General features: G+C 35.1%; 1 protein-coding gene across 2 annotated transcripts in view; it reads right to left on the reverse strand.

Moving 5' to 3' along the window:
* Positions 1 to 24,998, reverse strand: part of PHF14 (PHD finger protein 14) — a 202,882-nt gene that overhangs the window by 149,886 nt on the left and 27,998 nt on the right. For both annotated transcript variants that reach the window (XM_061197749.1, XM_061197750.1), the window contains exons 5-7: positions 15,375 to 15,534; positions 10,493 to 10,604; positions 7,106 to 7,243 (exon numbers count right to left, since the gene is read on the reverse strand). In XM_061197749.1, coding sequence (XP_061053732.1) covers positions 7,106 to 7,243; positions 10,493 to 10,604; positions 15,375 to 15,534 — 410 coding nt within the window. The remainder of the gene's footprint in view (positions 1 to 7,105; positions 7,244 to 10,492; positions 10,605 to 15,374; positions 15,535 to 24,998) is intronic.

Genomic DNA, 24,998 nt, shown 5'->3' on the forward strand with positions numbered 1-24,998 from the left:
TATCCTATATGTTATTTATCATTTATATTATTCAAAAAGGATTTGAGGTGGCTTATTAAAATATGCAAAGTATAAGATAATTTTAATTAAGTTTTAATTATTAATTTTAAAAACTAAGTAAGGACTGTAGAGTGTGTATGTGTGTGTGTGTGGAAGGTGAGAGTGAATAATGGAATGAGGGGAAAAAAAAGGTAGGAAAAAATAAGATGAAGCCCAGACATACAGAGTATTCCTCAAAGCTCTGTGTAAGATTATAGAACTAACTTGGGGCTGTGATGATAAAAGATAAAGCCAGTACTATTCAGTCTATGGAATTATTTTTTCAATGTAGAATGTTGTTTTCTTTCCTTGACTAACAGATGCTAAAGCCATACTAATGTTTGGAGTTTAGACAGGGGATCTCTTTTGACATAAAATGTACCATAAATCGAAAATAACAATAATCTTGACTAAACAATGTTCTGATTTATTAAACTGAATTCCCTAAAAAACACAAAGTAACTGAGCCAGTATTAACTTGACCCCCACTCTGACTGGGGTAAAAAGCCAATGAGAAAAAAAAAGCCTTGGAAAGGAAGGACTACTGAGAAGCCAATTCCACTGTGATGAGGGAGGCTGGAAGGAGAGGGTATGACATTATTAAAAGGCAAAGACCAGGAAACAGATCAGACCCAGAGAAAAGAAGGCCCAGAATATTAGAATTCTTCTATTCTGAAGCAAAGAAGGGAAAAACAGGAAAGGTGACATTTTTACTTTTTTTTTTTTTTTAATTCAAAACACCTGATTCTTCTTTTCCTTCTTTTAATAGCTGATATAAAGACTTCTTCATTTGGTCTAGGTGTGAGCTACAGTGAATGGAAACAAACTGCCAACTTCTTAGGCTAGTTGTAGCAAACTGTTAGTTGCTGACACCGCTCCCCCGCCAGTCATTCCCTTCCAACATATTCCGTTTTTGTAAAATCCGTTTTCTTTGACAGAAACTAAATATGTCAGGTTTCACCTTCCCAACTTATCTCATTGCTAACGATGGCCATAATGGCTGTTTCAATACATGAGATGATGGGAAAATCTACTGGAGTGAACGTATGAGAAAATTTTTCATTCCTAATAATAAGAGAACCCTTTCCCTTCTCTTTGGCTTTGAATTCCATAATGAAAGAACAGAGTGCTAAGAGCTATTCCAGCAATGTTGAGACCATGAGACAACAAGGTTAGGAACTAAAAAGAAAAACATGTTGATGCTGGTGGGATAGAAGGATAAAATAAGACTTCATCATTGAGCTGCTGAAACAACCTCAGAACTACTTATGTTTATGCCTCCTATCGTATGAGATAGTTAATAACTACTTAGGCTACTGCAGTTAAGTATTCTATTACTTGCTGCCAAAAGCCTAGGTAAGATACAACATCAAGATGAACAACCACAGCATTTATCTTAAAGGCTACATGCACATTGGTAGTAGACTCCAAATGTGGCTCTGAAACTCCCAGAAAATTAAAGAAGTTATTAATACAATCAGTTACATAATTCACAATATCACAAACCAATTAGTAAGCAAACACACTGCTATACCTACTACTGAGAACTGAAAGAAAGAATACTGTGCTGAGAAATAGGCTCATCAACATTCCCCGTTAATACAAAAGAAAAAAATCAGTCAGGCTTTCAACAACAACAAAAATGTAAAAAGCACACATCAGCAAAAGGAATAATAGTAAGACTCAAAATAATTTTGTCCAGGTACGTAAGCATCTAATAATATGGCTTACATAGAATGTTTAGAGGAGTTGATATTCTGTATATATTCCAAATAAATATTTCTTACAGTCAAACTTCAAATAGAGGTTAAATAAGATTCTTAGAGAAGTACCAAAGTGAAAGTGATCTATTTGCTAACACACGCTTTAACAGGTAACTGAGCTGGGGTAGCAGTGAACATCAATTTATGCAAACCAAAGAGATAAAGAGACACGTGTATGAATAAAGTTATTCCAATACCACAAGAAAATGTGCCAAGGAAATATTCTCAGTCCATGCCCGTAGATAAATAGGAAATCAAAACAAGGAAAAATGGGAAATCAAATATGCAAGGCACTATACTTAAAATGATGGTTTGAAAACTAATTTTACCCTAGAATTCTTTTTTAAATAAAATTAAAAAAAAAAAGACCTTAAATGCTAAACAGCTGACCAAATAAAAGCTGAATGACAGAAGGGATCTTGTCCCTCAACTTGTATTCTAAGCACTGAGGATACAGTGAAAAATAAAAAAGAACAAAAAATCCTTGTCCTCATCAATCTATGTCCTAATGAAAGTGACAGACAATAAACAAGATAAATAAAAACCATACATATTATCACACACCATGATCAAGTGGGACTTATTCCAAAGATGCAAGGATTTTTCAATATCTGCAAATCAATCAATGTGACACACCACATTAACAAATTGAAAAATAAAAACCATACGATCGGGACTTCCCTGGTGGCGCAGTGGTTAAGAATCCACCTGCCAATGCAGGGGACACAGGTTCAAGCCCTGGTCTGGGAAGATCCCACATGCCATGAAGCAACTACGCCCGTGCGCCACAACTGCTGAGCCTGCGTGCTACAACTACTGAAGCCCGCGTGCTTAGAGACTGTGCTCCGCAACAAGGGAAGCCACCGCAATGAGAAGCCTGTGCACCGCAACCAATGAAGAGTAGCCCCCGCTCACTGCAACTAGAGAAAGCCCAGGCACAGCAACGAAGACCCAACGCAGCCAAAAATAAATAATAAATAAATTTATTTTAAAAAACCCATATGATCATCTAAATAGATGCAGAAAAGGCTTTTGACAAAATTCAACATCTATTTATGATAAAAACTCCTCAGAAAGTGGGCATAGAAGGAACGTACCTCAACATAATAAAGGCCATATATGACAAATCCACAGCTAACATCATACTCAATGGTGAAAAGCTGAAAGCATTTCCTCTGAGATCAGGAACAAGATAAGGATGTCCACTCTTAGCACTTTTATTCAACATGGTTTTGGAAGTCCTAGCCACAGCAATCACAGAAGAAAAAGAAATAAAGGGAATCCAAATTGGAAAAGAAGAAGTAGAACTGTCACTGTTTGCAGATGACATGATGTTATACATAGAAAATCCAAAAGACACTACCAGAAATCTACTAGAGCTATATTAGATAGTGGTTAGGTATTTTTAAAAGGGAAGAATAAAGCAGGAAAGGGGAATAGAAAGTGTCATGGGAGGGAGAGGGTTGTAACTTTAGACCAGTGAGTAGTAGACATGGAATGAGGACCCGAAAAAAGTGAGGGAATGAGCCATGTGAGGGAAGAGCAGCCCATGCAGAGAAACAAGTACAGAGGCCCAGAGTAGGAGCTCACCTGGCCATTCATTAAAGGAGCAGCAAGTAGGCCAATGAGGCTGAATGAGGGGAAATGATGAAGTCAGAGAGGTAATGTGAAGCCAGATCACACAGAATCTTATAAATCAGCAGAGAAACTGGCCTCTAGTCTGAATCAGACAGAAAGCCACTGAAGGGTTTTGAGCAAAGGAGTGACCAGATCTGACTTAGATTTTAATGGGATAATACTAGCTGCTATTGAAAATGTCCTCTATTCTCTGAAAAAGGATTGGCAAACTATGACCTGAAAGCCAAATCTGGTGCTGCCTGTTTTTGGAAATACAGTTTTATTTGAACACAGCCATGTTCATTTGTTTATGTATTGTCTATGGCTGTTTTCCTAATCAATGGCAAAGTTAAATAGTTACACACAAGCCATAGGCCCACAAAGCCTAACATATTTACATCTGGCTCTTTGTAGTAAAAAATTGCCACCCTCTGCTCTAGCAAGGCAAGGGTAGAAAGAGTTAGGAGGTTGTTATATTAATCCAGGTGACGAAAGATGACACACTAGGATAGCAGCAATGAATCTGGTAAGAAGAATTTGGACATATACTAGATATACTTTGAAGACAGGATATGCTAATGGATTAGACGTGGAGTAAGAGAGAACGTGATCTGAGTAACTCTCATAGAGTTCATCCAGAATAATTTTTAAAATAATGCCAAACACAGCCACATAAAGGTATCACTGAAGATCTGATATAAAATGTCTAACTTTAAGTAACGTAACTTCTTGATGAATTCATTTAAAAAGTTTTTGATCCACCACGGGCCATTCCTATCCATCCTGGTTCTTCTAGCAATATTAAGGCATCAGTTCAACAGCTAAAGATCTAATTTGAGCCTTTGCAATTTAATCCATGAATGATTGCAATGCATTATCAAAGGCTGTGGGAAAAAAAAAGATAAATTATCTTACATTGTTTCAAAGAGAATTTTCTATATGGTAACAAATTATAACAATGTTCACAGTACCAAAATCATACTTTATCATACTACCATACTACCATATGGCTTAAATGAAATATAAGTAACCTTAAGTCTAACTATATGATGTGAACCATAATAATGTAAGTTTCAGTCATAACTGAGCCTGTGCTATAGTTCAGTTTTAATAATAATAAGATATGTTGTAACATAACATGGTTAAATATTCTAAATAATCTAGAATTTTCACAAAGTGGATCAAAAAGAATAGAAACTTCAAATGCATTCTCACCAGTAAGATAAAGTACTATATCAGAAGGCTATAAAAAAACATGAAAATACGCTAAGGTGTATGATGTCACTGGATGAAACTGAGGTACTTATTCTCTTTTTCAACCTTTCTTTTACTGTCTATATAAAACAGCCATTAAGAAGTAAGAAATCAAAAAAAAAAAAAAAAAAAAAAAAAAAGAAGAAATCCAACTTTATAAACCAGTCTTTAAAAAAGAAAAAAAAATGCTTTCTAGAATGTCATAAAACTGAAACAGAAGACAAGGTGTACCCACAAAGAGTAGATCTGTTTTAGTTTAAAATTTGTTTTTTAATCAAATATACATTACATAAATCTTAATCTACAGAAGTACAACCATGAGAAGTAGCCAAGAACTTCATTTTAACAGAATGCTTACTGTCAAGAGCAAACCTCATTGATACTGATTCATGCAAAGTCTTGGGTTTTAAAACACTGTTCAGAAATCTTTACGATTTTCCAATTCTATAAACTGTTTATAAGAGGAAACCATAAACATATGTAAATATGCTTTAAATCATTTCCCCAAAAAGAGTTCATTTAACAAGACAGCAAATGGGAAGAAAAGTCATTATTCCAGAATCCAGAATTCCTACCTAATCAATCAAGGGAGGGAGCAAGGTAAGGAAAAAGCCTCAGGCCTACTTTCCACATCCAGATTTATTTAACTTTCCCTGTAAATTTCTCCAGATTAGCCCACAGATATAGACATAGAGACCACAGACTGCAAACTATTTATTTAGTGTAATATTGTGTTTCGTTTGTTTCAATTCAATTTGAATGCCTTTAGATATGGGGATACACTCTCTAAATCACTATAGACCCCATTATACTCCACCGTCCCATACATGGCTACTTCACACATTTTCATTAATTAAATGGCTACTGTCTACCAAAAATAATGATGGATGGTGCTATACAAAGAGACCCAAACTACCATAGCATAAAAGGCAAAGCTCTTTCTACAAGTTCTAAAAGAAATGGCTACAAAGGAACCCTTCTGGTGGCAAAACTCAAAGTTTGCCAGAAGGAGAGTAATAATACCTTAACCTATGGATTCCCTGATCCAGCTGTTCACTGAGATTTATCTGATCTTGACTCTTACTTGTATTGTCTCTCTGCACTTTTGCCCACCATCTTGAGTTATAGCCATGACTAATCCACACGACCTTATTTTATAATTGTACCTCTGTGTCTACCAAACAGCTGTGAAAATGCTCAGTGTTCATCTAGTACCCTTCTTCAATTAATCAAAGTACAACTCATCAGAATCAGAGACTGACACAAAAACAGATTTATGTACCCAAAATATAATTTCAGTAGGACCCCTATATTGATAAAATACATCCTTCAAAATTTGCTCAACAAATTTTCTTCATCAGATTATCTTTTTTACTTGTTTCCTATCTATGAAATAAGTGGAATAAGATGAAAGCCCAACATAAAAAACGTATTTTTACATGACACTGAAAATTTACCCAATAAAAGATGGAACATAACATATATACATAACAATATATCCCAAATATAAAGTAAGAATTACAGAATACTCAATTACCTGCCTATATAAAGTGCTTAAAGAATCAACAAAACTTGCTCTCAGGACTCCTTACAGTATTAAAATGTTTTGAAGACCCCAAAGAGCTTATGTGAGTTATATTTATAGATAGCATATTAGAAGTTAAAATTGAGTAATTTTTAAAATAAGGCCATTACATGTTAACAAAAATAACATTTTTATGAAAAATACTATAATTTACACAACAAAAAAAATTTATGAGAAGAGTGGCACTGTTTTACATTTTTACAAATCTCTTTAATATCTCGATAGTGGACATTAAAGAAGATAGCTATATAATCTCTAGAAATCTCCACTATTACATGTGAGAAAATAAGGAGCAAAAAAAGTATGTACTATTTTAATACTGTTATGAAGACAGTTTTAACCTCAAAGACCTTGAAAGAATATTAAAGAGTCCCGAATACATACTTTGAAAACAACTGATTGCTTAATCTAAATTTCTGGTAGGAAAATTTTAGAATTAAAAATAATTGTAAAGAAGTAGAAATGCAAATACTGAAGACTGAAGACAGGGTAATGATTTTATTTAAAGAGTAACAGAGCAAGGTTATTACTCAAATATAATTTCAGATTCTCATATAAAATATGCTGACATTATAATGCTTTAAAACACCTTGAATTATGTTTCATTTTATCTGTCAGATTTCACTATAAGATTTTTAACATGTTTTCTAAATGTATGGCTAGGTTTAACACTGAAGAAACTCATATATATTGTTTACTCTTAAAGTTTTAGATCTGTGATCTAGACAAAGATTTTAAGAATAAACTCGTAAATTTATTTTATGATGCATACTTGTTTGTAGGACATAATGGAGTCATGAAAAGTCTCATGAACATATTCACCAACTATGGACTTAAATCAACCTACCTCCTCTGCTGCTGCCTCTGAAAGCAGACCTTCCTTCTGAGCGCAGGTCACATGGAAATAGGCTCTGCACATCCCTGCATCACAGCTAATGCAAACTCCAGTTCTAGCAAAACGAGGGTCTTCACAGAAGCTACACTCCTACAACGGAATAACAGGAAAAGTCTCAGAGCAAAAATATTTCCAGAACAGAAACTGCATTCTCATACAAAGCATCTACAAAATACAAATAGTGAGCCAACAGTATGTCAATACAAACAATAACTATAGGTAAGCCAAGTATTTATATGAAAAAAGTAATTCTCTATATAGTTCTAAAAAAAACAAAATTCCACTGATATAGTAATGATGATAATAATTAATATCATTTGAGGGCTTACCGTGTGCTAGGCACTATTCTAAGCACTTTATAAATATTAATATATATAATCATTTGACACTCTATTCCACAGTAATATGTGGAAGAGGTACTATATTTCCATTTTACATATGAGAAAATTTTACACATGAAAAAACTGAGGTAAAGACAGTTTTCAAACCAGGATAATCTTACTTTAAGTCCATGCTCTTAACCATTAAGCTACACTGATTTGAACAATATAATACTACTCGGAAAAATTAAGGAAAATAAATAAGAAGCCATAGAAAATTCGCTGAAAGATCTAGGCATTGCAACCAAAGATATAATGCATTTAAAAAATATATTTAAGAGAATTAAAAGTAATCTTAAGTAAACAATTTTGTGAACTTGGTAGTAATACACAAGATAGCCAATTATTTACATTCTTTCTGTATACAAAGGGAAAACCTGCAAAACTAAAGGCATAAACTGTCGAAATTACCCCAAATGCCACCGCCCCGATTTATTTTTTTATACTTTTAACTAAGCCACAGAGAGAGAAAAAGAAAAACCTAGTCTCAAAATATATACTACTCTGGTAATAGGAACCTTCACAAAAAAACCTGCTAAATTGTGAAAGATTGCCAGTAGACAATTAAGGAAGAACTGCTTAATAAATGTATTCTACGTAAATTAAATATGAGAGAAACATTTAAAAAAATAAAATTAAAAAGTTTCAAGAGACACTAAAAACATCATAATACTATAACAATTAGTGAGTACCTACTTGGTATGCAGCACCAAACTGACATATCAGCAATGAATAAAAATAGCAGGAAAAGGACTCTGGGTACAGATGTGAAAACATTCCCAACACCTGACACTCTACTGCCTAATTATGGGTCTTTTTCCACCAACAGCAGTATATGTATGGTAAAAATTCCAGCAAATAGTAATCTAAACATGAAACCAAAAAATTGAGAAAGAGAGAGAAAGAAAAGAGATAGAGAGAAGGAGAGGGGGTCAGAGAGGGAGAAATGGAGAAATTAAACTATTTAAAGGATGTCAATACTATGAACAGAATCAAATTGTTTAGAATAGTCCCCTGAGTAATTTAATGTAGTATGATGAAACTGGGCAAGGGATTTCAGAGTGAACACAAAGAAAAAATTTCCAACAATGAAGTCTCATAAGACAATACAACAATCTAATGAAGAAAACAGAATCTTCCTCAATTGCTTGAATCATTTAAAATGCTAGGGAACGGGCTTCCCTGGTGGCACAGTGGTTGAGAATCGGCCTGCCAATGCAGGGGACACGGGTTCAAGCCCTGGTCTGGGAAGATCTCACATGCCACGGATCAACTAAGCCCGTGTGCCACAACTACTGAGCCTGCGCTCTAGAGCTTGGAAGCCACAACTACTGAAGCCCGCGTGCCTAGAGCTTGTGCTCCGCAACAAAGAGAAGCCACCACAATGAGAAGCCTGTGCACCGCAACGAAGAGTAGCCCACGCTCGCCTCAACTAGAGAAAGCCCACGCACAGCAACGAAGACCCAACGCAGCCAAAAATAAATAAATAAATTTAAAAATAAGTAAATAAATAAAATGCTAGGGAACTGAGCAACTGAGAACACAGGGGAGAAAGTAATCAGGAGGAGGAAATGGATAGACAATGTGATCTAGAGAGCTATCCCAGATGTAATTCACAGCACTGGGTTTGATTTTGCAGATGAGCTAGAGAGTACATAATTTTTTGACTCCATGTCCCAGTAATACTTCAAAACAAAAGCAGGTGATAATGAAAATATCAGTTGATAATTATACATTTAATGACTCTCCTTTTCAGTCCAGAGGTCACTGCTGGTCTCAGTTATATGAAGTAATATCTGGTTACTGTTTTTTAATTGCTTCTAGATTTATATTTATGGTAAAAACATGTGCTTATTGAAAAAGATGGAAGCTACTCCCTTCTAGGCGCTGTGCTTATGAATTATGAAACTGCCCTCAAAAGGTAGTTAACTTCCATTTCCAACACTAGTGGACCACGTAATTTGCATTACTCCTACTCAACTAGAAAATGTGGACAAATTATTTTGTTAATTATAGTTTAAAGGCATTTAAGAGAGGTAACAAGATAGTGTACAATTACTTGAGCACCTAAGTTCAATACTAGGGCCTGGAAGCTTTATCTAATTCTGGAGAGGGAAGCTACAACCTCCCAAACTAAAGCACAAGATTATTCGAGGGTAGAAGGTGACGGATGGGGATGGTGTTTAAAGCCCAAAGAGGATATTCTGGATATAACAGCAGAAACTGTGAAATTTTAAAAATTTCAAATCAGAATTTTCCAACAATCTGTAAGTTTCCCACCCCACCTTTAATATGTTACTAATGCTCTTCAAGAGTCTTCCTTCCCAACTGCCCAATACGCAGTAATGGAAAGAGAATATATCATTGCCTAATTAGTTCTAGTATTCTGAAGATGCTTGCAATAATTATATACTTAAGTTTAAATTCGTAAGTGGGTAATCTTATCACTTATAATCCTAAAACTCAGTCATAGTTAAAACCTATTTATAAACTATGGAGGTTGAGAATCATTTGCTAGTTAAAAAAAAAAAAAAAATTCTGTTGGCCTTCTGCAGTGCAAGTAAAATAATGGGTGCTTCTTGTACTCTTTTCATAATTTTAATAAATTCCACTTCAAAAGTAAAGTCAGAAATTAAGCTTGTATTTGATCCAACTGATTAAAAATAAGGATGTAGTCTGAGAATGCATTATGCACTAAGCAGTGTGCTAAATACGAGGAAAACAGCAGTGCCATCAACTACCATTTTACCCCACAAGTTATACAAATATATAGAAGAATTTATACATTATTGGCTCTCTGGGAAAATTACTATCAATACTAAATGATTTAGTGCTAACTGCTCTCCAGTAGCACAATTAGTAATAAGCATTTCTGTAGTCAACAATGATATTAGTAAAAAGTCATGTAAACTAACAAGTAAAAACTTTCTCTTAGACAATCCAAAACACTTTGCCTTACCTTGGCACCATATTTGGAATAGTTCATTTCTGTTAGTGTTACTGGTCGCAATTTGTCAATATCTCCAAAGGCTACACCAGGAACATACAGGGCACAAACAATGTGAACCCATCTATACGGAGAAAAGATATGATTTTGCTATCAGACCTTCGGATAAAATGCCCACAGGAAAATAAATGTAAAATATGTGTCATCTCAAATAACTACTCCAAGAATTTTATGATCAGATTTCACAATCTCAGACACACAACTAAAGAATATGGAACACCTATAAAATGATATCATTTATAGAAAAAGGAACTGCAATAAGCGCTACTTTTCCAGCAGCTTAGCCAAAGGTGAGAGTTAACATCTATAATTGCCTTTCACTTAAAATTCACCGCACTTTGCACTTATCTGTTATTCTTAAATATTTGCACAAAACCACTATTCAAATGAAACATCATTTTCACATGCATGGAAAGGTATTCACATTCATTATTTTAAGCACTCTGAGAATTAAAGATCCTAATTTAAGACTTGGGAAGTTACTCTGCATAAATCACATAAAATTGCTCTTTCCTGTTACTTTTTTCTAAAAGCTAATCCTTAAGGACATATTTTAAAACAATTTTTGGTGTGCATCTTAACTTTCTTTCTTCCCAGGTTGAAACTGATTGCTAGAAGACTGTACAGAACAGTTGTAATAATATAAGAAAGTCATATTTCATTCAACTCATCTGTTCACCATACAAACCTATGTACTAAAACGTATGTGCCCCACATATATTTTTTGAAGTCTGAATGATGTTACAACACTAAACAAAGAATGTTCAGTTTAAGTATACTAAACAGAAAAAATAAATAGGAGTTGATTCTAATTCCATTTTTTAAAAACTGCTCTGAACAGTTTTAAAATATATTAGGCACCCTGTTTGCTTACAATCAAACAAAACACAGGATCACTAGATTTTGAAATGTAAACAGATCTATATCACTTCTGCAAGACAGAGGGTAAAAATGAGATGGCAAATATCTCTTAACCTTGTGAAAATATTAACAACAAATTTTGCTTTATCACAGCTTGAGAGGCTATCATTGCTACATGGTTCTGTTTTGTGATGCATTATGTGTTTTAAAGAAACAAGACTAAGAATCACTTTATAGATGTACTGGGGAAAAGAGTTACAAATCTTTAAAAATTATCTTTTTTTATTGGGAAGAAACTCCAGGTTTTGAGGTTTTTCTAGATAAAATGTTTTAATCCAACCTCCCAAATGCATCCTGTGGAGTTCAATATAAAGATACACATCTTCAACAAGCAGCTGCTTTCTCAATTTAATTTGCGCAGTTTTCTCATGCTCCACTGGTGTGTTAAATGCTGTTGTACTCTGCACAAGTTTATCTTTGATAAACCCAACAGCTGGCTGCTTGCTTCCTACTGACCTTCTTGAAATGTTTTAGTACAAGTCACACAAGTACTACAGATTTAAACTGCCATTTCAGTGTGATTGGCACACAAGTGTATCATTTCCCCCAACCACTCATGTGAGGATGCCAACTTGACTCTTTATTAAAATACATATCAAAAGGCTGAGACAATTTTGGTCCTTTTTAATATATGTTGTATATAGTTTTTTGTTCATTTGTTTAGCTGCACATACTTTAGAACCTTGTAATTAAGACAAACTGAGAAATCAAAAAGGAATAATTTTCCTTGTTACTTTACCATCCATTCTGCTTGGAGCTATGAAGACAGATGTTGATTAGGGAAAGGAGCAGAAAACAAGCATCCCATAAAACCACCAAAAAACAAAGAGTCAGAATTTTCATTCTAGCATAGAAGCTATTAATAGATTCTTTTAAATTTACATATTTTAATAAAGCAAACTAAGTAGAAAGCTACTTCTCAAAAAACTCATTTCAGAATGGGAACTATATTCATCAATCAAATTTGATTTTGAAATGTCTTATATTTGTAGTGCCTTTATAACATATTAAAAAATTCACTTCCAGGATGTTATTTTCATTCCTTCATTTATTCATTCAGTAATTAATTACTAAGTGTTTACTAGGAACGGAGCACCATGTAGTTTGGAAGTTACAATGATGTATGTGAAATGTTTGCAGCATAGGGTGTGGTACCCTATTATATTAAAGCATGTCCAATACTTCCTATAATCAGGTTTTTAATACCATTAACACAGGATAAAACACATTCCCTAAGAAAAAAAATAAAAATTTAATGATAAGAATGCGCTGATGGTCTTCTCACATTAAATCACATCATCTTCTATTGTAGAATTTGTGGGTCCCATCAGAAACAGAGGGGGAAAATGTCTAATTAGACTACGTAATAGAAGTTAATTTCAAAATCTTTTTCATTCTTTCCATGCATTGTTCTTTCTTTTCATCTGTTTTGCATTTTAGCTAGAATACTAAATAGCTTGTCAAATGTCTTGGCTTTTTTTGCCTTGATTCAAGCTAGTATTACATCCTTCAAACTATATCAAAACCTGTACTTTCCACACTAGCCTACAGGTGAGTGTGAACATCAACACAAATAAAATGTTCAAACAGTATAAAAAAAACTTGCCAGGCTGCACCATGAAGGGAGGTGTCTACATACATGTAAGATCCACAGAAGTCAGTACAAATATCTCTCAGTAAAACTAAATGGTTAAAGAGGCCTCCCTTTCCTTCATTCAGAAAAACCTTCCAAGTTATTTTGTGGACTATGTATTAGTACATATTATATATTAGTGTGATAAGAGAGCTACTTTATAGTTGCTTTTCAATAGAGACTTCAAATTATTGACAAGAAAAAAGGTAAAATAAATGCTCTTCCCTAAAACGAAGCTCTGGGTTTTCCAAAGCTGCCATACTTATTCACAACAATTTATCACCATAAATTTCAACTCTCAGGACTAAAGAGTTACTAAGAAAGAACTTATGCAGTTGGTATTCTATGATTACCTTAAGTAAGTAGAATAATATTGGTAATAAAAATCACTAGTAGTAGCAGTAGCAGAACTAAGGAGATATTTATTAAACACTTACTACACTCCAGAAACTACACTGTTTATAGAAATCATCTCATTTAATTCTCTCAAAAGTGCTAGGAAACTGAGGCATAAAATGGTTAAATCTAAAATCACAGTTAGAAGGAAAAGACTAGAATTCAAATATAGGCGGTCCAACCTGAAAGTACACGCTTTTAATGTTGTACTAAATTCCCTAATTCTAGGCCAAAGTCACTCCAAACATAAAATAATGCTCTTGTCCATGATACAGACCACAGACTCAAGTCAATACATCAAATAATTTGTTATATATTTATTTTATTTTGGGGATGGGCAATGACGGACAAGAGGTAAGATTTTTAGTCATTTTTCCTAAACATCAACACAGGGTTCTCCAAGATTCCATGGTAGACCCTATGCAATCCCAACAATCTTGTATGGCAATACTTCTCAAGGGCCTGTCCGCCAATTGAGGTAAAAATGAGAAAAATAAGAAAAATATTTTTTACTTTACTAAAAAAAATTTATTAAATTTAAAAGACTGTCCTTTATTTTGGGATAAAATGTATCCTATCCTTTTCAATATGTTAAAATATGAAAAATAATGGTGATAATTTGTACAAGTTATTTTGTTATTCTTGTTAAAATAGTAAATGTTTAGTAAAAATACTGAAATATACGTATGTGGCAAAATAAAAAATTGAGCACCCCCTCTTACACGGGGGAGGAGGGTAAGTAGTGATCCATAAAATATAAAAGGTTAGGAACTACTCTTATATATCAGTCACCCATCCCAGTTGGTAGTGTCCTTAGAAAAAAAACATGAAAGATGCCAACACTATGATGATGACAACTGCTCAAATGTGGTAATAAAGATGAGTGTGAATATAGTGAAAAGAATACAGGTCTTTGTGCCAGTTATCAATTTATTGCCTCTCAGCTCAAATCCACCCTTCAATATCTGCTTTGCAACAATGGACAGAATCCCTTCAGCATTTCTCCTTTACAGTGAGCATCATACTAAACTGTCTCAGTAGGGAGTGGAAGAAGGCACTGTAGGAGGAAGGGGCTTCTCTGCAGGATGGGAAGAGGACATCCGCCAGTGCTCTGCCCCACCACATGCATCGTCCCTCAGTGACCCTGTAGGCCCAGGCTGGAGATCACTTTTCTGTGGGCCTCTCAACACAGACACCATACACTCCAGGCTTTGAACCACTGCCCAGCCACCCACTTGCCAAGAACTGTAGACTAGGTAGTGACCCAGGCAAACCAGCCAACTTCTCTGCCATCCAGTAGGCTGGAACTACACTTTCTCTAACAAGGCCTGAACCCCAGCCTTGGGGAAGGTGTATTCCTTCCAAGTTTGTCATTCCCTGGATACTCTCCCTCAGCCCTACAGTGTTATTCTTTAGAGTTCTTTTATATCTTATGGTTACTGTTTATCATAGCTTAGTAATTCTTTACATTAAACATCCCCTTTTAAAATCACTGTATGGGTTCTGTTTCCTGATATACTCTTGAAGTCAAACAGATCTGAGTTCAAATTTAACTATGGACTTGTTCAAATTAAAACTGTGTAATGATCTGAGCCTCAGGTACTACCTATAAAATAGGAAACTTTACCATCTCTCTTATCATATGGTCATTACTAAGATTAAATGGGATTATGGGTTATAAAGGCAAATGCAGATCCTCAATAAATGATCTTTTCTCCTCCCTGCCCTGATCTGTAGCCTCCTGTCCATTTACTCTATGCCAAAAAGACACAAAGAAGCAATCAAATGAAAGTGTGTAACTCAGAAAATCATAAATAGGAAAACAGTCAGAAGCATACGCATTATAAAGCAGGCATATTAACCCAACAGAATTATGACATCAACCTTCCAGCATCTGTCTCCTTGAAAATTCCATCCTGATTGGGACATAGTTCACAGCTAGGGGAAACACCACATTTACAGGCATCACAAAACCAAGGTTCAGTGGAGTTTTCAGAAGCTGAACTCATAATAGAGTCACTCTCTCCATCAACTCCATAACAACCTAAAAGAAAAAAAGAGTATGATTAAATAGAGTTTATTTTTTAAACTCACATTTATAAAGTTACAAAAGAAAAAGGAAAAGGAAGTAGTGAAAAATTAATGGTTTATAAGAATGATATTAAAGCCAAAACACAGAAGTGAAATCATTTTATAAAAATAGTTTTTCACCTACCATAGTATATGCAATGAAATAAATGACTCTTTAAGATAGTTTTAGACCTACTGGAAAGCATTACAGAAGGGGGAAATTTTATGGTTCTTTAAAAATTTTTTTAATTAAAAAAATACATAAAAATATGCATTTTCATTAAAAAGAAATCAGAACTATTGAGTCTAGGAACTATTAATTAATAAATATTTTTGAGCTCCCTTTGTACTGAACACTTATATATAAAAGACCATGATCATGCAAAACATACAAACAAAAAGCCTCTGATCTAATTTTGGAGGTGGCAGATTAAAACACAAATTCATGCAACCACAAATGCAAAGTTAGTATTAGTAAAAGGAAAATAATACAGAAACACGCACACACATAAATTAAGGCTATAGAACAATTTGAATAGTTCAGACTAGAGTTAGACAAGTGAGTTCTATTCACAGCTGAGCCAATCTAGAGCTATACAAGGTATTTGATCTTTTTAAACATTTATAATTCTTCTATCTTCCGTAAAAATGTATCCATAACTGAAATGAATGAAAAGAAGAGAATACTCTTTTTCCTCTTTTCATTCCCTGATAACTCGATATTCTGAGGGTTAAATTATTTAAGCAGCTAATGTGATTTAAAAAATTTTAAATATCCTCATGAACATACCAAACAAAGAAGATAATGTAGCATAGTTCTTTACATTTTAGAGTAGGACATCAACTATTATTGATGGCTTATAATAAAGAGTACCTCCCTGGTGACTACAATAGTCATGACTCCTAAATTGTTTTCTTTTACCTAAATAGTGCTGGATACACCACAAACTTCATATTATCTAACTCTCTTTTTCCAGAAAGGAAGATACTGCCCTAATGACAAAACATACTTAAGAAAAATAATTTAATGCATATGTAGTAATTAAATAGATTACAACCTTATTCTAGTTCCAATGTATGCTCATCGTCTTTAGGCTTGGGCATTTCTCTGATATCCTAAGACATTTATTTCCTGTCAAGATAGGTCACTTCTACAGATAGCCTATTATCAACCTTCCCAGTATACTTTTGACCAGGTTTATTCTAGGAGGGTAGTCTTAGTGCCAAATTCGAAAGGGCACTAAGTACCCAAAGTACCCTTCAATAAACTGAAGCCATTACACAAAACCACTATGAGAAACATATATAAGTAACAAGCATCTCTCAAAAGGATTCACCATGTAGGTAAGTTTATATGCATCCAATGTAAGATCATGTGATTACTGAAACTGGTTATACACTACACAGACAACAGGAGCCTGTTGAAAAGCGTCTTCTCATAACCACCAAAGACATCCAAGTTAAAACAAATAAATAAGTATGTAAATAAATACTGAGTTGAACAAATCACCCAGAAAGAAAAAGAACCATACACATTAATAAATAATTTTAAACTACCAACATTAATTTACTAGATGTCGTTCATAGGTCAACAGTCACACATAAGTATTTTATTCACACAGTAGTACCACTCCATATAGATTATAATTAAAATCCTAGTAGGCAGAAAACTAAAAAGTTGTTTGCAACTGTGACCTACATAAGCTGCCTCACGCAAATCCCTTAATTATTGTCAAGCTTATGTTATTCAAAGGCTTTATAATGGTGAACCTTAACATAATCCGAAAAGTCATACGAAAGAATGCCAGAGAAAAGATTTTAAAGGAGCTAGACTATCATGCACAAGATAAGAAAAGGAATCAAAATATTAATTTCTTTAATATCATTAAATTGTGCTTGGTAATAATTATCAACTTCATCACTTCTGTTTAGATATACATTTTTTAAATGATAAATTATAAAATGAAAAAGAAATAAAATTTTCTTCTCGGAGTAGTTATTATTAACTATCACCAATAGAAGAATATTCTTCAGTAAAGGCAACAGTAAGCAAAATATTTTATTCAAAAAAATCATGGGCTTCCCTGGTGGCGCAGTGGTTGAGGGTCTGCCTGCCAATGCAGGGGACACGGGTTCGAGCCCTGGTCTGGGAGGATCCCACATGCCGCGGAGCGGCTGGGCCCGTGAGCCACAACTACTGACCCTGAGCGTCTGGAGCCTGTGCTCCGCAACAAGAGAGGCCACGGCGGTGAGGGGCCCACGCACCGCGATGAGGAGTGGCCCCCGCTTGCCGCAACTAGAGAAAGCCCTCGCACAGAAATGAAGACCCAACACAGCCATAAATAAATAAATTTTAAAATAAAATAAAATAAAATAAAATAAAGGCAGAAAAAAAATTAAAAAAAAATCATAAAACAATAAAAACAGTCAATTTAATTTCTCAAAAGGTTATGCAATACTACAAACAGAAAAGTCTATTTTCTTTACAAAATAATATTCCTTTGAGGCACATTCTTTCGTTTGTATTCACACAAAGTCCCAAGATAATAAAACCCCCAAGTGACTATCCATTTTATTCATCTCATTCACCAATATCAAGGTAAATCTCAGCAGTTCACTCTTTTAGAATAAAGCAGTTTCAATTCTAATTTTTAAAGAATATACCACACACCTGACAAACACCTGCATAATGATTAAACCACCTACAAACAACCTGCGAAGTGATTTCTGAGGGTCTCTCCTAGTAAATTCCTACTTTGTAACCTAGAAGACTGGTATCAGATAAGCACAAAGAACAACCAGCAAGTGGATAAGTATTTCTTCTTCAGCTTCACTGCCCTTGAAAAATAATCCACACTGTGTTATTACCCTTACAGAGTTCTTTACTTGCCACTTTCCCCTGCCACTTTTCCCCTATTTCTCTGCCATACCTGTTGAGTTTACTGAGCTCTAGACCAAAGTTCTAGCATTTATATCCACTCTAATCCATTTTAATTAATGACTAAATACATTTTTAAATATTTTTCTTTCTTCCATAGATAAAAGAATTTAAACTACCATAAAACAAGGTTTATTCTCTCCTACCTATCTAATTTTGAGTAATAGATGCAAAAAGTACACCTTCAATATGATTACAGAAAAAAAGTCTTTTTTTTATATGGGTAAACATATAAAATAAAAAATTTATAGATATATAAAACCTATTTCATATAGGTTTTTCATGTTTTTAAATGGGTAAACAGAGAAAACATGGTTCTATGGCTGTCTAACAATCAACCTCTGGGTAGCACATGCAACTTATACAAATCATATTTAATGCAAAATAATATAAAATGTGCTTACAACTGTTTTGAGTTATACAAGAATACGTATAATCCAAATCAGTGGAAATTTTCCCATTCAGCTTGGCACAGGAGACCAAAAGACCTACAGTCTTCTACTTTCTAGCTATGTAACTTTAGACAAACCACATCTCTGAGGCTGAGTTACCTCATCTGCAGTAAGTATTTAACATCTATTCTAACTGTCTCTCAGTATAGAAAATAAAAAAACAGGAACACAAAATTTAAAACATTTTTCTGTACTTAACATGCTATCACTAGACCTCTGATTACAAAACCCACTAAAATAAAAGATTTTAAATTGAGTAATATTGTTGTTTATGAGAAAAGAACTTATAACATGCATGATACCTGTCACAAATATATCCTAAAGCATAAAAGAGAGAAAGTGCCTGCTCACATATAAAGTCCAAATGGTTATAACTTGAACATACTTTACTACCCAGTAAACACTCATAAGAATATATTTTTGCATATGCTAAGAAATAAAAATAGTCTAGGGCTAGGCTAACAGACTGAAAAATAAACAAGTGGGGGAAAACATCTTAGTAGACCTTATTTAATGCATTGCTGGCAATTGTGCTACCTAATGCTCTGTCATGTACTATGACACGTAGGTGACATTTTTCTTCAGACACAGTGCAATCAATAAATCAGGATAACTGACATCACAGTCAGGGGTACCCTACTATTACAAGTCAGTTACAAGATCTTGTCACAAAGGTGCTTATACTAAGTGACAAGTTGCAACCCAAAAAGAAAAGAGATTCATCTACATTTAGATGAAATAAGTACTCTGAAAAATAGACAGTTATACATTTAATAAGCACATTTGGAAAACTATCTTTTAGCAAAATCTCAACTTAAAAACTTACCTAGGACTTCCCTGGTGGCGCAGTGGTTAAGAATCCGCCTGCCAATGCAGGGGACACGGGTTCCAACCCTGGTCCGGGAAGATCCCATATGATGCGGAGCAACTAAGCCCGGGAGCCACAACTACTGAGCCTGCGCTCTAGAGCCCATGAGCCACAACTACGGAGACTGCGTGCTGCAACTACTGAAGCCCGCACGCCTAGAGCCCGTGCTCTGCAACAAGGGAAGCCACCGCAGTGAGAAGCCCGCGCACCGCAATGAAGAGTAGCTCCCGATCGCCACAACTAGAGAAAGCCCGCGCACAGCAACTAAGACACAACACAGCCAAAAATAAAATTAATTAATTAATTAATTTTAAAAAAGCTTACTTAAATTATAATTACTTAAGCATAAGTATATTTTTTTTAAAAAGGGAAAAAAGAAAAAGAAATGATAAAGGAAATACACAAAAGCACTAACTATGGTTTTCTGTATATTAGGACTGTTAGAAATGTTTTATCTTCTCTCTGTTCTATAGTTCCCACATTTTATTTACTATTCATGAAATATATTACGAAGGACAGTTAGTTTTCTCTAAAATGAAACATTTAATAAGTTCATGTTTAACCATGAAATGTTTAAGGAAAAGTTGCATGGCCGACTTACAATATGGAAGTCTGTCACTTAGGCACCTGATTAAAAGCCAAAACCAAAAACATAAAACCTAGCAACACTAGTTTCCTATTATGCCTTAGAAAATTTCACATCTTCTAAATTCATTAATTTTAGATAAAAATTCATTTTGGAACTTTAAAAGTATCAGAGAAATATCTACATATGTGTATAAAAATGAACATTCTAAACAGTGGAAAATACTACAAAGTTAAAAGGTACAGGACAGGGTGGAAAAAGTATTCACAAGGATGAAAACTATTTGTAACACATATAGCTAACTAAGGATTAACATTAAAAAAAAAAATTCCATGAAGTCAATGAGAAAAAGACAAGAAATGACAAGAGAAATATAAAGAAAGTAACAGAGAAAAAAAAAAAAGAAAAAGAAAATAGCCACAGATACCAAACTTCAATACAAATAAAGTGAACACATAATTTAATTGAGATAGTCTCTAAAATATTTTTTTAATTTATTAATATGCAGTGTTGCAGAGTTATCAAGTAGTTTGTACACTGTTGGTAAGCATACAAATAAATACAGTCTTTTTGAAGGGCAATCTGGCAAAGTTTGTTAAAAGTTGAAATGCACTTATCTTTTGATTCATTCTAGGAATCTATCCCACAGAAATTATTACATGAATATATATGACATATTTGTTAGCACTATATATAAGCGAAAAACTACAAACAAAAAAAGTAAATACATTATGGTTGAACCATTCTATAGCTAACTACATACCATTAAAAAATGATAATAAGCACTCCCTCTTGCGAGAGCACCAGAATCACAACTGGCTGCCGGACAATCATCGACAGGAAGACACTGGACTTCACCAAGGAGGATACCCCACGTCCAAGGACAGAGAAGAAGCCACAGTGAGATGGTAGGAGGGGCGCAATCAGAGTAAAATCAAATCCCATAACTGCTGGGTGGGTGACTCACAGACTGGCGAGCACTTATACCACAGAAGTCCACCCACTGGAGTGAACGTTCTGAGCCCCACGTCAGGCTTCCCAACCTGGGGGTCCGGCAATGGGAGGAGGAATTCATAGAGAATCAGATTTGAAGCCTAGTGGGAATTGACTGCAGGACTTCGACAGGACTGGGGAAACAAAGACCCCACTCTTGGAGGGCGCACACAAAATAGTGTGTGCATCGGGACCCAGGGGAAGGAGCAGTGACCCTGGGGGAGACTGAACCAGACATAACTGCTGGTGTTGGGGGGTCTCCTGCAGAGGCGGGGGCTGGCTCTGTTTCACCGTGGGGACAAGGACACTGGCAGCGGAGGTTCTGGGAAGTACTCCTTGGTGTGAGCCCTCCCAGAGTCTGCCATTAGCCCCACCAAAGAGCCCGGGTAGGCTCCAGTGTTGGGTTGCCTCAGGCAAAACAACCAACAGGGAGGGAACCCAGCCCCACCCATCAACAGTCAAGTGGATTAAAGTTTTACGGAGCTCTGACCGCCACAGCAACAGTCAGCTCTACCCACCTCCAGAGCCTCCCATCAAGCCTCTTAGATAGCCTCAACCACCAGAGGGCAGACAGCAGAAGCAAGAAAAACTACAGTCCTGCAGCCTGTGGAACAGAAACCACATTTACAGAAAGATAGACAAGATGAAAAGGCAGAGGGCTATATACCAGATGAAGGAACAAGAAAAAACCCCAGAAAAACAACTAAATGAAGTGGAGATAGGCAACCTTCCCGAAAAAGAATTCAGAATAATGATAGTGAAGATGATCCAGGACCTTGGAATAAGAATGGAGGCAAAGATTGAGAAGATGCAAGAAATGATTAACAAAGACCTAGAAGAATTAAAGAACAAACAAACAGAGATGACCAATACAATAACTGAAATGAAAACTACACTAGAAGGAATCAATAGTAGAATAACTGAGGCAGAAGAACGGATAAGTGACCTGGAAGACAGAATGGTGGAATTCACTGCTGCGGAACAGACTGAAGAAAAAAGAATGAAAAGAAATGAAGACAGCCTAAGAGACCTCTGGGACAACATTAAACGCAACAACATTCGCATTATAGGGGTCCCAGAAGGAGAAGAGAGAGAGAAAGGACCAGAGAAAATATGTGAAGAGATTATAGTCGAAAACTTCCCTAACATGGGAAAGGAAATAGCCACCCAAGTCCAGGAAGCGCAGAGAGTCCCATACAGGATAAACCCAAGGAGAAGCACGCCGAGACACATAGTAATCAAAGTGGCAAAAATTAAAGACAAAGCAAAATTATTGAAAGCAGCAAGGGAAAAACGACAAATAACATACAAGGGAACTCCCATAAGGTTAACAGCTGATTTGTCAGCAGAAACTCTACAAGCCAGAAGGGAGTGGCATGATATACTTAAAGTGATGAAAGGGAAGAACCTACAACCAAGATTACTCTACCCAGCAAGGATCTCATTTACATTTGATGGAGAAATCAAAAGCTTTACAGACAAGCAAAAGCTAAGAGAATTCAGCACCACCAAACCAGCTCTACAACAAATGTTAAAGGAACTTCTCTAAGTGGGAAACACAAGAGAAGAAAAGGACCTACAAAAACAAACCCAAAACAATTAAGAAAATGGTCATAGGAACATACATATCAATAATTACCTTAAACGTGAATGGATTAAATGCTCCAGCCAAAAGACACAGGCTTGCTGAATGGATACAAAAACAAGACCCATATATATGCTGTCTACAAGAGACCCACTTTAGACCTAGGGACACATACAGACTGAAAGTGAGGGGATGGAAAAAGATATTCCATGCAAATGGAAATCAAAAGAAAGCTGGAGTAGCTATACTCATATCAGATAAAATAGACTTTAAAATAAAGAATATTACAAGAGACAAGGAAGGCCACTACATAATGATCAAGGGATCAATCCAAGAAGAAGATATAACAATTATAAATATATATACACCCAACATAGGAGCACCTCAATACATAAGGCAACTGCTAAAAGCTATAAAAGAGGAAATTGACAGTAACACAATAATAGTGGGGGAATTTAACACCTCACTTACACCAATGGACAGATCATCCAAAATGAAAATAAATAAGGAGACAGAAGCTTTAAATGACACAATAGACCAGATAGATTTAATTGATATTTATAGGACATTCCATCCAAAAACAGCAGATTACACATTCTTCTCAAGTGCGCACGGAACATTCTCCAGGATAGATCACATCTTGGGTCACAAATCAAGCCTCAGTAAATTTAAGAAAATTGAAATCATATCAAGCATCTTTTCTGACCACAACGCTATGAGATTAGAAATGAATTACAGGGGAAAAAACGTAAAAAACACAAACACATGGAGGCTAAACAATACGTTACTAAATAAGCAAGAGATCACTGACGAAATCAAAGAGGAAATTAAAAAATACCTAGAGACAAATGACAATGAAAACACTACAACCCAAAACCTGTGGGATGCAGCAAAAGCAGTTCTAAGAGGGAAGTTTATAGCTATACAAGCCTACCTAAAGAAACAAGAAAAATCTCAAGTAAACAATCTAACCTTACACCTAAAGAAACTAGAGAAAGAAGAACAAACAAAACCCAAAGTTAGCAGAAGGAAAGAAATCATAAAGATCAGAGCAGAAATAAATGAAATAGACACAAAGAAAACAATAGCAAAGATCAATAAAACTAAAAGCTGGTTCTTTGAGAAGATAAACAAAATTGATAAGCCATTAGCCAGACTCATCAAGAAAAAGAGGGAGAGGACTCAAATCAATAAAATCAGAAATGAAAAAGGAGAAGTTACAACAGACACCGCAGAAATACAAAGCATCCTAAGAGACTACTACAAGCAACTTTATGCCAATAAAATGGACAACCTGGAACAAATGGACAAATTCTTAGAAAGGTATAACCTTCCAAGACTGAACCAGGAAGAAGCAGAAAATATGAACAGACCAATCACAAGTAATGAAATTGAAACTGTGATTAAAAATCTTCCAACAAACAAAAGTCCAGGACCAGATGGCTTCACTGGTGAATTCTATCAAACATTTAGAGAAGAGCTAACACCTATCCTTCTCAAACTCTTCCAAAAAGTTGCAGAGGAAGGAACACTCCCAAACTCATTCTATGAGGCCACCATCACCCTGATACCAAAACCAGACAAAGACACTACAAAAAAAGAAAATTACAGACCAATATCACTGATGAATATAGATGCAAAAATCCTCAACAAAATACTAGCAAACAGAAACCAACAACACATTAAAAGGATCATACACCACGATCAAGTGGGATTTATCCCAGAGATGCAAGGATTCTTCAATATACGCAAATCAATCAATGTGATACACCATATTAACAAATTGAAGAATAAAAACCATATCATCATCTCAATAGATGCAGAAAAAGCTTGTGACAAAATTCAACACCCATTTATGATAAAAACTCTCAGAAAGTGGGCATGGAGGGAACCTACCTCAACATAATAAAGGCCATATATGACAAACCCACAGCAAACATCATTCTCAATGGTGAAAAACTGAAAGCATTTCCTCTAAGATCAGGAACGAGACAAGGATGTCCACTCTCACCACTA

Source organism: Eubalaena glacialis, chromosome 8 (assembly GCF_028564815.1).
Source record: "Eubalaena glacialis isolate mEubGla1 chromosome 8, mEubGla1.1.hap2.+ XY, whole genome shotgun sequence".
In the NCBI taxonomy this organism is placed as follows: domain Eukaryota; kingdom Metazoa; phylum Chordata; class Mammalia; order Artiodactyla; family Balaenidae; genus Eubalaena; species Eubalaena glacialis.